A 14,465-nucleotide genomic window follows, 5' to 3' on the forward strand; every position below is an offset into this window, starting at 1 on the left:
GCAAGGCAAAGACTGACTGGAGACAGCCCAGCAATATGTATTTGTGGACAAGAACCTCTGCTGTCAACCAGATACCCTTGAGTATATCTAACTGCCTAAGTGATGGCATTTTGGACTAAAGTGATTGTAGGAGCTTCTTTAATGTAACGGGAAACAAGGAAACATACTGTGAAGCAATGTGAAAAAAGCATTTATAATCTTTCCTGAAATCTCCTCCTAATTGGATTGCATGTGATACTGGAGGCATCCCTGATGCCACAACACAAATTACTGGACAGTATTTGCACTGTTAAACTATGCATCAAAATCCATTTTAAAGCCAATTCTTATATCAGATGGAACAGTCACCACCATCCACAGACCAGTTCCAGCATTACACCTCTTTATCACAACTCTAGACACAAAAGAAGGTTACGCAGAAACATGGAGTGTGGTGATACAATAAGAGGGACCTGGCTATATCAAACCAAGTTTGCCTTTTTTCAGGTGCTACTCTTACAGGCACCAAAAAGCATCTTCCTTTGTGGGAAGGAGGCATGAAGAGTATGGAGCACATATTTTGCTCTCTGGATACCAACACTTGGGCTCAGTGCCGAGGTGGTTCCTTTCCATTCTGCATTCCTAGATGTGCCAGAAACAAGGCTTCAGACATGTCACAGAAGTAAAAATTCATGCTGGGATGCTTATATGCCACCAAACCTCATGGTAAGGGTTCACTAAACACCTCTAGAAAGCATCAGATTTATGGGGGCAATATGGCACAGGTACAAAGGATAGTGTTAATTAGTAATGCTGGAACCATGAGATCCCTTCCAGCTTCATCACTACAGTGGCAGTCCTTGGATGGGTCACCATCCATGTCCCAGCACACAAAGAGTCCAATGCAGTTACTGGACTGATTCTCTGCAACAGGATTAGCCCTTGCAATCCAAAGAACTGACAGGTTGGCACTTTCTTACCTAGTGCATCATGAAGATACTTCTGCCCTACCAATTTTAGGTATTCCTCAATAGCTTTGGTAGCAAGTGTGTTCTCCCTGAAGATCAAGACATCATGCTCCCCACAACGATCTACCTCAGACATCACCAAATCCGTCAAGAAGTCCTGAAGAAAAAGGTCAAATGGGAAGAGGTTATTTTAACCAGACTCAGTCATGCTAGGCAGAAGCCAAGGAGGAAGGATAAACAGAGGAGCTAGAGGATCACTGAAATAATTGCCTAACTCGGGACATGGTGTGCAAATGGTATATGTAGTATGGGCTACATGAAATAGCTAGGGCTCCTCTTGCACAATGTAGCCATCTGCCCAAGCCAAAACATGTGCCTGACTCGAATAATTTTTGATTCTTCAAAATGGAAATACCATTTGGGAATGAGCAAGTAAAATTATAAAAGGAGAAGCAAAAGTCTCCAAAAGAAAATCTTTACAGACAAGCTTCTTGTTTGTCAGTCCAGATCCTGAACAGAAACCCTGATGTTTGTTCATCTGTGGCCTTATCTGCTCAAAGAAACAGATATATTGCATTTATCTTTTCATGTTTAATATTACAAACTAGACATTTAAAAACTGAAGATGGAAGTTATGAACAAATTCTTATAGTTCATAGAAATTTCATTAAGAAGAAATGCTTTCACAAAACAAAAATAGCTCAGGATTTGGTAAAAAAGTTAGCATACTTGCTGTGGATCACATGGCATTCAAATGCCCAGGTGAGAGTAACAAGCAAGTTTCATTACTGTGAATAACCTCTTAATATAGGGCTTAGTTCTACAGTAGTATTTATTTCCTCACGCGATAACTGCACATGAGTCAAAGACACTCAGCATTTCACAAGAAATACTCAGTACTCATAAAATCCAGTATCATTCACTGTAAAGCTCTCCAGGACAAGAAACATATTCTTCTCCTATGTTTTTTAGTTTTTAAAATCCTCCTCTCAAAAATTCCACCATGCTGAATTAGGACTAAATGATAACTGTGACTTGCTAGTTCTGCTGCAAATGTTGGTGTCCTCCAAAGTCCGAAGAGTGCTGCAGTGAGGTATCCTAATCCCATTAACTACACAGAACATAATGCAGTACTAACACAGAAGTGCAAAACATTCAGAACAAATTAGTGCAAAATATTCAGAACAAATTAACTATGATAAAAACACACGAAGATGACTTTTAGTACGTTTGCTCTTTAATCACTTACTATGGTTTCTTTCTGACAAAATCTGAGAGAAATATTTTTATGTGGTGCAAGCTGGGGACATGCAGCTGTATCACCACCACAACAGTGTGACCTGCAAACGTACCCTTGGTAGCTGTAGGTTGTGGCAGCCTAGACCACTCAATCTGTCTAGAAAATAAAGGTTCAAAAACACTGGGGCATGTGGAAGACAAAATTATAACATTAATTTATCTGCTTACTGCAGCTAGCACTGCAGGAATCCAAAGGCTGCTTTCTGAAAGTATTTCAAAACCATCTTAGAGGAGTTATCCTAGCTAGCAGCTTCTCTGAATCAGATAAACAACGTGGTGAGGCATGAGCTCTTCTCGCATGCTGTCACGAAGGAGCAACCTTTCAGAGAGGTATGGCAAGGCGAGAATGGTAGAAGAGTGGCATATGATTACGTCCACATAAAAGGTTCTTCTGCAGCATTGAACTAGGCTGTCATCGCTCGGATGTTGCGAATGGCCTTTCTTCCACATCTCAAACTCTCTAACTTGCATTTGGTGGTGCTTAACTTGCTCTAGCTGGCATTAATGCAATAGTTAGGCTACAGCTTGGTATCCCTCTCGTACACCCACCTGCCGGGAGTATCCAGATAAATAGATGTCTTTTAATGCTTCTCTGAATTTTCTGAGACCTACAGACTTCTCCCACCCTTCTTTTAGAAACCGAGACTCACTCCAATTGCTGCTTCATAGAGAACCACCACTATGCGCACAGAAGTCCTAATAACATCCTTGGGGCTGGTGGGATCAACATTAAGTGAGCGTGGCTTCTGCAAATGGCTGTTCAAACCCTGACCAAACGAAGGTTAGTATTGATTAACTGACTTAGCACTAAATCAAAGACGGCATACTGCTGTTTAATGCATTAGGGACATTTATAGGAGTTATTTTCTAGCTTAATTTCTCTCTTGCTTTTCTCTTCTCCTGTATCATGATTTCGGAAATACAGCAAAAGCTCCGGAACAGTCAAGTGCTCAGAACAATCCTCAGTGCTCAGAGTAATATCAAGTTATACAGCCCTCCAACTTTCTCATCTACCCTTTGTACATAGTGTCTTCAATCTTTGTATCAACTCAAGCACTTTTGATGATATGATACCTCTATATGTGCGCTTGCCCCAAGTCCTTTAAAATATGCTCTAGACCCTTTTCTTAGCCTTATATCCCATCTCTAGAAATGTCATTAGGCACTTTCTGCTGTTACACATGGTCATGCCAGCTCAGGCATCCTACATTCTGCAGTGTTATAGCCCAAAAGATACTATCTGTTAGGAACAAGAGGGAATCACTTTGTCAGGGGGTGCCTGCTCTTACCTTGGCTCTCCCAGTGCTCTGAAGAATGTGCACCAAAGCACAAGCCATCTCTTCCTTATTCCTTACGCTGATCACCGGCTCTAGCACGGAGCACAGCATCGTGTAGTTGCTGGTAACAAACTCTGCAAACTCTTTGTATTGTTCCATGGGCAAGATGGTTATGGTCTGATAACGGGACTTTATCCGAATGGAAGGTCCCCCTGATTTCCCTTTATTGGGTGTAGGTGTGCTGACTGGGTACCATTTTTCCACAAACTGGCGACCAGTTACACTGGTCATGGGAATGTTGACCAGGCCTACATAGTTGTTCTTGTCCTTTTTCTTCTTCTTCTCCACATCCTTGTAGATGTGAACTGTGATGCTATGAAGAGGTGGGAGACTGTAGAACTCAAAGTGCTCTCCCCAGAAAATGTTATCAGCTTTTGTTTTGCTGGTGGTGCGGGCAAAAAGAGTGTCATCAAGGCACAGCTCACAGAAGTATTTCTTCTTGGGGGCAAGGTCCTTTGCCTCAATGATCCAAAGACGGAGCACATTTTCAGCTCGACGGCAGTTGTCCTGTGTGGAAGAAAGAGCTCAGCTTTAATTCAGAATCTCTAGGAAATCAAACTCTTTCTTTCCTAAAGCAGAAGCAAAGGGATGTCTTTTGCATGTCAAAGGAAGGGACGAGAACATTTTTCTTCTTAGAAAGCTGTATTTGAAATGATTTAGAAAACAAACACTCTGCACAGGGGCCGCTCAAAAGCTGTCAGACTGCTGAGACACAACGTGCTGTTTGCTCTGGCGACTAGCTCCAAGAGTATGGTGAGCACATCCCATAAAGGCAGCATGCCAGCTTCGGAGGTGACCTATCAGATATTTAGCAAGGGATAACCTGACTTCCCTTCTCACCCACCCAGGCTCTGAAATCCCTTTTCGTTTTTGCCAACACCGTGCCCCCACATTAAGCCATGGAGCTCCATGTCCCTTGCTTCTGAGGTGCACAGTATTGGAAACCCAGGCTGAAATATCGTAAGCAGGCACCAGGGCAGTGATCGAGAAGAAAGGAGATATGACGTTTATTAAAGGTCTAACCTACTGCACTCAACAGAGTAGTGCACAGCTGCTTTTGATAGACTGATGAGTAGACTCCTCTCCATACTAAATTAAATGAGCAGGCATCTGTGGGATCCCTTGGTACACTGGACTAAAATCCAATCATACCACCTCCATTCCACCCGGAATCTTATTTCCGCAATTTCTGTTACCTTATTTGGCTGCACTGTCCTGCGTAGGTTTTCCATCCACTTGTCTCTCTCTGCTGCAGAGGAACAGCTGAAACATTTACTGCCACTGGAGTAGGTTACCTGGAATATATAAACGACAAGCTGAGATCAGGCAAGCCTAGAAGACATGTTAGAGCCTGTGAAAAGCAAGGAAGACAACTAGGAATGTTTGAGCAAAAGGGAGTAAATACGAAAAAGGCAGGAAAACGTTATGAGATCCCAGAAGGTAGAGACTGAAAGGCCTACGGAACGCAGAGAGAAAAGAAGGCAGTTGAAATTAATATAAACCTAAAAGGAAACACATGAGGAAGCAAAGACTCCTCTTAAAGCCTCTTAAACAAGGCTAATCAGCCAGTTGAACTTCTTTTTGATGCTTTTTAATTGATCCATAGCTATTAAATGCTTCCAGTTTTTCCAGCAAGTCCCAGATGATTTGGTCGTGTCTGTCGGAAAGACAGACAGAACTAACAGTGTACCAATACACAAAAAAACTCCCTGGAAACGGTGTCTTCAGGAAACAAGTAGCTACTCCGAGGGTCAGCACGTGCAGAGCAGCGGTCCAAAGCAAACAGCAGGAGCTGTGCCCCGCTTCAGGACCCCACCGCTCGATGCCACGCACAGCTCCACTTGCACGCGGGAAGGAACCGTCTTGGTTTCCTTCCTTTGCCTTGGCCTCACAAGCTTCGTTCACTCTTCCCATTCACCCCTGCGCACAATTAATGAGTGGTTTATGGCAACAGCCTCAGAGCGATGTTGTTGCCAGCTTTTTCACTCAGCTCCCCTCCCAAGCAGGCTGGAAAGTGCTTCCAACAAAACGAGGGCTAATGCGAAGTGAACAGGAACAGCTCCTGGCTCCGGCTCAGAGGAGAAGAGCCTGGTACGCTGGCTTTCTGCCAGAGCAGTTCTCCAGGTTGCACACAGATCTTTGCTCCACAGCTGTAGATGCATCCGAATGACTCGCCTGAAGACAGATCAACTGTCCCCCACGCCCCTGCCGCAACCGCTCGTGACGGCCTTGGACGCATCCAGCACACGTTAACATACTGCTGGCCTTGCAGGGCAACGACTGCGCTGGCGCAGACAGCCCGTTTCTGCTGCAGCCCCTGCTGAAACGCAAAGAGGAGCTTTGCAGCATGGTGCCATGGACATGTCCTCTGTGGCCGGAGCTTCTCCTCAAGCAACCTAGGAATGGCCTGAGCTACTGCAAAGTGGTTCGGACTGGAAACGACACTTCTCTGTTACAGTGTATTTTCAAAGGGAATTTAGGGGGATTTGGAGAGGATGAATACCCAACCTACAAACACTAGCTACACTTACACCGTACACTTGCGTGCTACTTAAAAATGCTTAGAGACTTCTCAAATTGAGAGGTGTTCAATTAAAAAAAATGCAGTAAGTGAAAATTTTTTCTCTTTGTTGACTGATTGAGGCCATTCGCCTGCAGGACTTCGGGATCTTGTGCCGATTAGAGAGCCCGCACCCAGACCTCGGGATAGCATATGTTACTGATTTGCTCTCCAACTACCCTGCCACGGAACAGTGTGCTCCAAGGATTCAAACCGACTGACAGCATATAATCTGCTGTGCGTTTGGAGAGCGTTCTTCACCTCAAAGCAGAAGTCTTGTCCAAGGATGCTGCTATGAAGTGGTTTGACAAAGACTTTCTCTTCCGCCCCGAGATCCAGGGCCTCCACCGCGCTGCCCGGGCTCAGTAAAGACTCATGGGAACGGGACTCTTTCAGCTTGGGCAATCCACGGGACCTGAAGAACAACAACAGGGAAAGGAAACGTTATTTTTCTGACAATTGCTAACAAGAGCTGGCAACATCCCACAGAAAGCTGCAACTTGTTGGTGTTTCTTCAGAACAACTTCTACAATTAATTTGTACACCTTTGGAAAACAAAGGTAGGCCTGTAACCACCGGCTCCTAAGGAAAAGTCCAGCCTCACAAGCCCTGGCAGTCCTTTCCTGCAAATTGCAGCTGCTGCACCATTAGTGAAAGAAAACCAGCAACTAATTCAAGACTCTACTGGAAGTGAAAGAAAAGCCATGGATCTCTAGGCTTAGGCATATTATGGGAATTATTTATGAGCTGATTACTAGGGAAATGTGTACTAACAGCAAAAAGCACACTCAAACCTCTCAGTCTCTAAAACAATGCAGAAAGATAGCCGCTCGCATTAAAGCAAAGAATTCCCCCTGCAAGATGCTTATTTTTTTCTTAAAGTCTTAAAGTCTTTAACCTAAAATCAAATACAAATTATTTCCCACTTTACATCTCTCTAATCATTTACCTACACTTTAGTTTTGTAATTTCTTCTTCAGCTGCTCCTTCGTTTTAATGCTTCCTGCTTTTCCTCCTCCCCATCCCACCGCCACCGCTCTTGGCGGCCCCCCAGCCCGTCACATGCGGCTTCTCTTTTTCAGCCCCTACATCAGCTTCAGCAGAGCAGCCAGGCAGAAGAGGAGCCATTTACCCGGCAGGTAAACGAGATCGGGACATCAGAGCCCGCGCCGGTCCCCGCGCCGGCACGGCGATCCGGGACTGCGCGTGCACCGCTACGGCTGCGCGTCCGACGAGTGCAGCACAGACGCGACAGCGCAAAGGCATCAGCTGCGCCCGCGTTATGCAGGGAAGAGCGATGCTTTGGAACGATATTATCAAATGGAAAAACTTGTAAAACCCGACTTTACTGGAGGAGCGATGAGCAGAGAACTAACAGCTCTGCAATTCTGAAAAACACACAAATAGTTTTTATATACTTCCCTGGCACATCCTATACAAAACAATCCTAATATTTTGTAACGCTAGCAAAATCAAATTCCTCGTATCCTTGTGCCATCCTACTAGGAAACAGGAAAGAAAAATAAGCTTTTGGAGAAGGCATCTTCAGCGCTTCCAAGCCCTGAGAGTCACGGGGGGCACCGAGACGACACGCAGAGCTCAGCCCCCGGCTCGCCCGCGCAGAGCGAAACGCTGACGGTATGCTGGCAGACTCACGCAGGAGAAGAGACACAAAACACCGAGGGAGGACTCGGAAACCCAGCGCGACGCACCGCTTTCAGCGCCATCTCTGCAAAATCCTCTCTGATTCCTCCGCTCAGGGAAGCGCTGCTGAGGCCGCTTGGCTCCGGTCCCGGCAAGCCCAACCGCAGCAAAGGGCTTCGGCAGGTGATGCCGGGCTGCTGGCCGAGCGCCCGCGGCGAAGCCCGGCCGTCGCTCCTCCTAACGGAGGGCGAGCGCCGAGCGGGCGCAAAGAGGAAGGGGAGGAAAGAGACAAAATAAAAGGCGGCGGGGTGGAGGGGGGAACAGGGGCTCTGGAAATCGCGGCGGAGGCTGCGCGCGCCGCGAGACCGCGCCAGCACACCTACGGGAAGCAATCGTGCAGCCACCCAGCAGGGCAGCCCCGGAGCATCGCGGGGCCGCATGCCGCAGCCCCTCCGCTCTGGCTTCGGTATCGGGGCTACGCGGCAGGCGGAGGATCCCGTCCGGAGAGGAGGGCAGGCATCAAACCCGGGAGGAACTCCTCCTCAAGCCTTAGCTTACACATCCGAGGCGGGTGCTGTGGCTGGCCGGCCGGCAGGCAGGCAGGCAGGCGAGAAGGCGAGCCGCGGGCGCGCAGGAGGAGCACGGCGCCCCGGGGACGCCCGGTGCCCCCCGGGGCCGTTGCCACGGCTGGGCCGCGTCCCTCCTCCCGCGCGTGCCGGGATGAACCGCGCTCGGAGCGCGCGGTGCCCCTCGGCAGCACCCGCTCCGCCGCCTCCCGGGCCTGCCCGCTTCCAGCGCTTGCTTTCGGCGCGCGGAGCGTAAGCATGCTGGCTCAGAGACCCGGGGCGAGGCGAGGAGGAGGAACATCCGTGGCTCTACCTATCCCCCAAGCTCCTCCATTTCAAATATCGAACGTGAGCAGCGTAGAAGCGGCACTTACCCTTCGGCAAGCAGCGGGGCAACGCTGGGAAGCTGCTGGCGAGCGCATATACAAGCACACGCGTGCCTAATTACTAGGATATATATTTCATCTATTGATAGATCTGTAAAACAAGTCATTGACTCGTGCCTAAATTAGCAGCATGCCGGTCAATAAAGGCAACAACTACGCGGCAATCATTTTTAATACAGTCGTTCTGTGCTTCTTCAAAGCCTCATCTGATATTCTGAAGCTGCAAGCAAGGACGGAGGAAACCTGCTCGCTGGCCTCCCTTCTGCCCACAGGCAGAGTTAATAACCCGAAGCCACCACCTTCTTTTCCAACGTCCAGCAAGAGGGCTCGATTAAGGGAGCCTTTCCTGTACTAGGTGGGAAGCTACTGGTAAAATGAGTATTGCTTAGAGTCGCTGCCAGGAGAGCGGTAATCCCAGAGAAGCAGATTACTGTAAACAGGCAGATCAGGCGTGCCAAAGGTGGGGGAAGGGCTGTCTGCACAAATCCGTTGCTGCTAAACAGCCCCATTAACAACCCAAATCCCGATTTAAATTACAGCTCCCCTCGGATGATTAACTTTTTTTCCTGCTGCTTTTTCTAGCTACCGCGCGCACCAGCAGCAACCACCCCGCAGAAGACGTTTGAGCGCAGAGCAAACGGTTAGCAGCAGCACGGTGAAGTCGTGCTGGCCATCATTCCTCCCCAACAGGAAAAGCAGGTGGAGGAGCAGCACGCCGGGGAGCATTTTAAACTTCTCACCTCTTTTTGCACTTGGAGTAATGCTCTTCAGCGATGCAGCGTTTCCTCCTATACCAGAGCCCGGCCAGTGCCCCAAACCACTGACCCCGCACAGCGGGAGCCGACCGTTCTGCCGAGGTCCCTTCCCCACCAGCCAGGCCGACCCTCTCCCCACACGCCGCCGCTCGGTGATCTTCCAGGACGGGAAGAGCGCGGGTGGGAGCCGCGGGCGCTGGGAACGCACCTCGCCGGCTTCCAGCGGCGGCCCGCGGCACCCAGCCGCCTGCCAGCCACCTCCTCTCACAAGTCTGCTCTCCGAAAGGCACACGAGATAAAGGGTTAAAAGCCTAACTGCTCTGGTTATGAAGCTCTCCTGCCGATTTTGACCTATTTAAAAGCCAAGCTACCAAGCATAAAAGACTCTCAATTACTGCGCTTACGAGGCAGAGCCCTGCGCTGTTTGGAAACAAGCCTGTGGACATCAACAATCCAAAAGACAAAAATTAAACACGTGAACTCGCAAGCAGCAGAACCGCATCACCTTTCTCCTTTACCAACAAATCAGTGCAAAGTCCAAGAAACCCGGAAAGAGCTTTATTCTGTTCAGCCCAAGCACCCCGACCACGGCCAGGTCCCAACCGCTCTTACTCTAAACGGCGCGTGTGCCAGCCTCAGACAGCCCCGGCACAACGCCCGCACTCCTAGAGGTGCTCCCTGAGATCAGAAAGTTGAATTCAATACTTAGCCGCTTGCAAAAGCGCCGGGGACAGCTTGCACGCTGCGGCAGCGAGCTTGCTGCTCCACGTCACCCTGCTTCCGCGGACCCCAGCACCGGCGGTGCGGGGGCCCTCGGCACCAGGCGTGTTTTGGAGGCATCTCACCCCGCTTTGGTGTCCACCTGCCAATTAGCAAAACATCCTATGACTTGGAAAACCGTTCCACAAGTCCGACTGGTTCCATTGTTATTATTATTTTTAAAACCCGAAACGCAGGGTTACTTGTTCCGACGCAAGCGCTGCTCGGCTCCCGGGAGAACGGCGGCTCTTCCCGAGCACGCTGCTTCTGCCTTCACCGGAGCTCCTGCTCGGATCCGATTGCAAGGCCCTACCCAAAGCCTCGTTGTTTGCCGCGCGGCTGTTTCGTGTCCAAAGCCCGTCCCTGCGCTCCGTACAGATCCCAGCTTGCCTAACGCGCACCTCATAGGGTGCTGCAGGCCATGCTGCTGCATCTCCCAGGAGTAGCAGTCTCCTAACTCAACGGTAACCCTGGTCTCTCTCCTATTAACACTGCAAATCTTTTTATTTTGCCGAGATGCTTGACCTATCAGACCTATTGGCTAATTAAGCAATTTATTGATGAATGACACGTGCAGGAGCCCATGGTTTGCAGAAAAGCATCAGCCACAAAGCAGTACGTTTTTATAAAGGGGTCAACCGAGCCAGCCGCCAGGACAGAGCTGTTCCCCGCCAGGGGGAAGGGCTGCGACAGCAGGCTTAACGCTGACGTCTTGTTCAATTTTCCGCTGGAAAACAAGCAGCTGCACAGGGACCGAGAAAACCGGCCGAAAGAAATATGTTCATCAAACCAGGAGCGAGACGTCTCTCTGGAAACCAACCGCTCCTCCCCTTTCCCCGTACTCCAGCACGCAGATAGAAACAGATATGCTGAATGAATACCAGCTCGGAGTGAGTCAAGCCTTAATAATGCATTGCGTAACACAGATTTTTATCCTCAAGTCTCTGGCGGGGTAAAAATCACCCACTTTATTTTTTTGAAAACTGGGATTAAATTAGAACGACTGCAGAAGAAAAACATGATGAGATCTGCTTCCATTATTTATGCGATCTGTTCTATTTCCGCGCTGCAAGGAGGGAGGAGAGAGCACTTACCGAAAGTAGAAAAAGCTGTCATTCGAGCAGCGATAGCGCTTCACCATGAAACCCAAGGCCATGGCCACCGACTGCTCCCCTATCTGAGCGCACCCATCCTAAGCAAGCTCAGGAAGCATCCTTCGCTGGACTACGACCAGCTGATAATGCTATAAAATCACTTTTAGTAAATCGGGAGGAGTCCCACGTGGCAGTAAATCCCAACAGGGCAAAAGCCTCCCAGCTGTCCACAGAGCTTTACTGCAGTCGCTGAGCCCATATGCAGCTGGTCTCAACCATGTTTGCATCCTCACCATAAACAAAAGCAAGGTGAGAATTATGGGGTCTGCTTGGAAATATTCTCAAACTCCCAGCCCCAAACTGGAAATATCAACTTGAAGTCTCCTTTCAAATTTAATTTTTATCAAGTCTTTTCCCTCATGCTTTTTACCATCAAAGTGCATGTTTTATATATTATTGACACTGAGAAAGTGTATGAGAGAAGTGTGGGGGTTGGAGAGATCAAACAACACAGTGGGAGACAAGCTAGAAGAACCGCGAAAGCCGATGCAGGAACACGGTGCCAGCTATCCTTACGATGAGAGCTGCTGATATCCCACCGAAGTGTTGTATTGGCTCCGCATGTCTGAAGGGCTTCACTCACATTTGGCTGGGTCACAACTAAGAGTCTCAGCAGTTACACATCGTGCCTTGTGAACATACAACACAAGTTCTCAAGAACAACTTGCTCAGGAGTTAGCCACAAGCTGGAGTAACACAGGTGATGGGAACTAAAGACCAAGAGGTTGTTGAGTCACACAGGACACTTGCAGACTGACCCATAGTGGCCTCATGAAGTTTCAGAAGGTCTTCAGAAAGTCTGGTTACATCTGCAACTCATCTCCAACGCTCCTTCCTAGAGCCTTCCTGTATCCTTTCTAGTGTAACTCAGCTCTGAACAGACAACATCCATCTTCTGTCACCATCCTGAATGAGATGCAGTGTACAGTATCCAAAATCTTGATGTGCAACAGGATAACCAATATTCCTTATTTGAGAATTTTATATTTATTTACCTATAAAGATCTCCTATTTCTTAACAGGACTCATATAGCTCAATAGTATGCAAAAAACAATGTGACAGCAGCCTCTGTTTCCTTCTCAACCTCCCAAAGTTTTAATTTATAAAGCTACATAATACTTTCTTTGAAGGAAGTGCTCCGTATTTGTTAGAGCAAGAAAAGGTAGATGTTATCAGTCGATCTGGCCCTGGAAACCTGTACAGCACCATGATGTCACCTAGCACCACCTGCTTAAAACAGCAAGAGGCTGATTCACCTGGGCAGGACAGAAAAACACATGGGGGCAGGGAGAGCAGAAGACTGAGAAAATGATCATTCCCTCATATGAATTCAATATAGTTACACACACTCAGCTGCTTTATGTTACCTTCTTTTGAATCCAAATAGTTGTAGCTAACTTGTCCCATTGGAAAAACACAGATGATATCTTCTTAGCCTTCTCTTCCCTCCAGCTCTTCTCCTCCCAGTATCCTAATCTCTTCCTCATCTTAAGCGCTTCATTCCTACATGATTTCAGAGTTGTTTTTCTTGCTAGTGTATCCACCAACTGCATTTTCCAGGCACCCCAAGATACACAGTGACACTTTGGGGTAGTGGTAGGGGAAGAGAAGAAACTATTTTCAAATTTCACTTTACAGTGGAACTGAGTTTCCTTTACAGTTTTATTCATAAAGTACCATCAGAAAAGTAGATGCAACTATAAACTTTCAATACTGCTGTGTTCAACTGGCGCACTACCTGCACGGCTGACTACTGAGAGCAGAACTCCATTAAATCTTCAGTCTTTCCAACAGAAGGTACCTATGTGGTCAAGCAGTGCCGAGATGCTTTCCTTTGTCCAAGAAGGACCGAAGAGTGTTCTTGACCCTCACAATGCTGTAGCCCGTGGCTTCACAAGCACATCAACCGAGCTTGGCACGAGGCTCATGCTTTTGAACAGCGCTGCTCATTTGCACAAGGACTTCTCTCCAAAGAAAGTTCATCTCAGCTTTTTATTGCTTTGTTACTCTCAGAGGATCTCTGTTTTCAATACTGTATGCCCTCCATTTGCTTCAGCAGACACACGTCTGAAAGGAGGAGGATCACATAGACTGGTTATCAGAAACGCTTCCTTCAATTAGCAGCAAGGGACGGTGTCAAGCCGTGGCATATTCACGTGCAAATGCATTAAAGAAAACCACTGCTCTGTCTCCAGCTCTACAAGCACAAGAGGCCCTGCCACAAGGCTGGCGTAGGAGGCCCAAGGAGGAGATGCTCTTTGCAATGAAAAGAGTAGCTGCCAGCTTGTCCTTATCCAATATCCTCCGCACCATCAGCTTCTCAGGCCACTCTTTCCCAAATCTCTGTGTTGGGCCCTGCCTCTGCTCATTTGCCTCCTGGATCCTTGTTTTTAAATCTGTGCCTAGGAGACTTAGAGGACTGATGGAACAGACCAGTAACACCTCGTGCCATCACCACGTGGACTGAATTTTATGCTTTGCACACAACAGGAGAAAAATTCACGCATCACTCACAACTAGCTGACGATTCACTCCCACATTGGCTGGGGGTAGAGGAAAATCCACCTTTGAAGAGAGGAGGGGACTTTGCTGTGTATAATATCATGCATTAAACCAAAGTAATAGGGATTAATTATAACTATACTTACTGACCTTCCCAAAACAATATCTTTTCCACTGTAAGAGGATGTGTCATCAGTCCACATTTACCACGAGTACCCATTATGGAAACACTTATGTTCTTTACATTATTTATGGCAGAGAGATTTTTGCATCACAGAACTTCAAGGAAAGCTGGTAACAGAAGTCACTAAAAGCAATAGGTACTTTACCACATGGTGACTTTATTTAGCATGGTTATGCTCACTGAGTTGTTGTTTTTATAGCTTCGTTGCAGCTCCCTGAAAACAGGGATTTATAACAAACCTTTACTCAAAACAGACTGCCTGACACTGCCATGACTAAAGGAACAACATCAGCCACAGTGTTAGTCCCAACTGGTGAGCAGTAACAGCTTGCACTCTAACTCCTGAAGTTAACAAGACCTTTAACATCTGA

The 14,465-nt window shown here is 47.7% G+C and overlaps 1 protein-coding gene across 9 annotated transcripts in view; it reads right to left on the bottom strand.

Moving 5' to 3' along the window:
- Positions 1-14,465, bottom strand: part of RASAL2 (RAS protein activator like 2) — a 129,708-nt gene that overhangs the window by 26,065 nt on the left and 89,178 nt on the right. For all 9 annotated transcript variants that reach the window (XM_062582076.1, XM_062582074.1, XM_062582077.1 and 6 more), the window contains 4 exons: positions 6,405-6,558; positions 4,780-4,878; positions 3,536-4,090; positions 960-1,104 (listed from right to left, as the gene is read on the bottom strand). In XM_062582076.1, the coding sequence (XP_062438060.1) occupies positions 960-1,104; positions 3,536-4,090; positions 4,780-4,878; positions 6,405-6,558 (953 nt within the window). The remainder of the gene's footprint in view (positions 1-959; positions 1,105-3,535; positions 4,091-4,779; positions 4,879-6,404; positions 6,559-14,465) is intronic.

This window comes from Rhea pennata, chromosome 8, assembly GCF_028389875.1.
Source record: "Rhea pennata isolate bPtePen1 chromosome 8, bPtePen1.pri, whole genome shotgun sequence".
In the NCBI taxonomy this organism is placed as follows: Eukaryota; Metazoa; Chordata; class Aves; order Rheiformes; family Rheidae; genus Rhea; species Rhea pennata.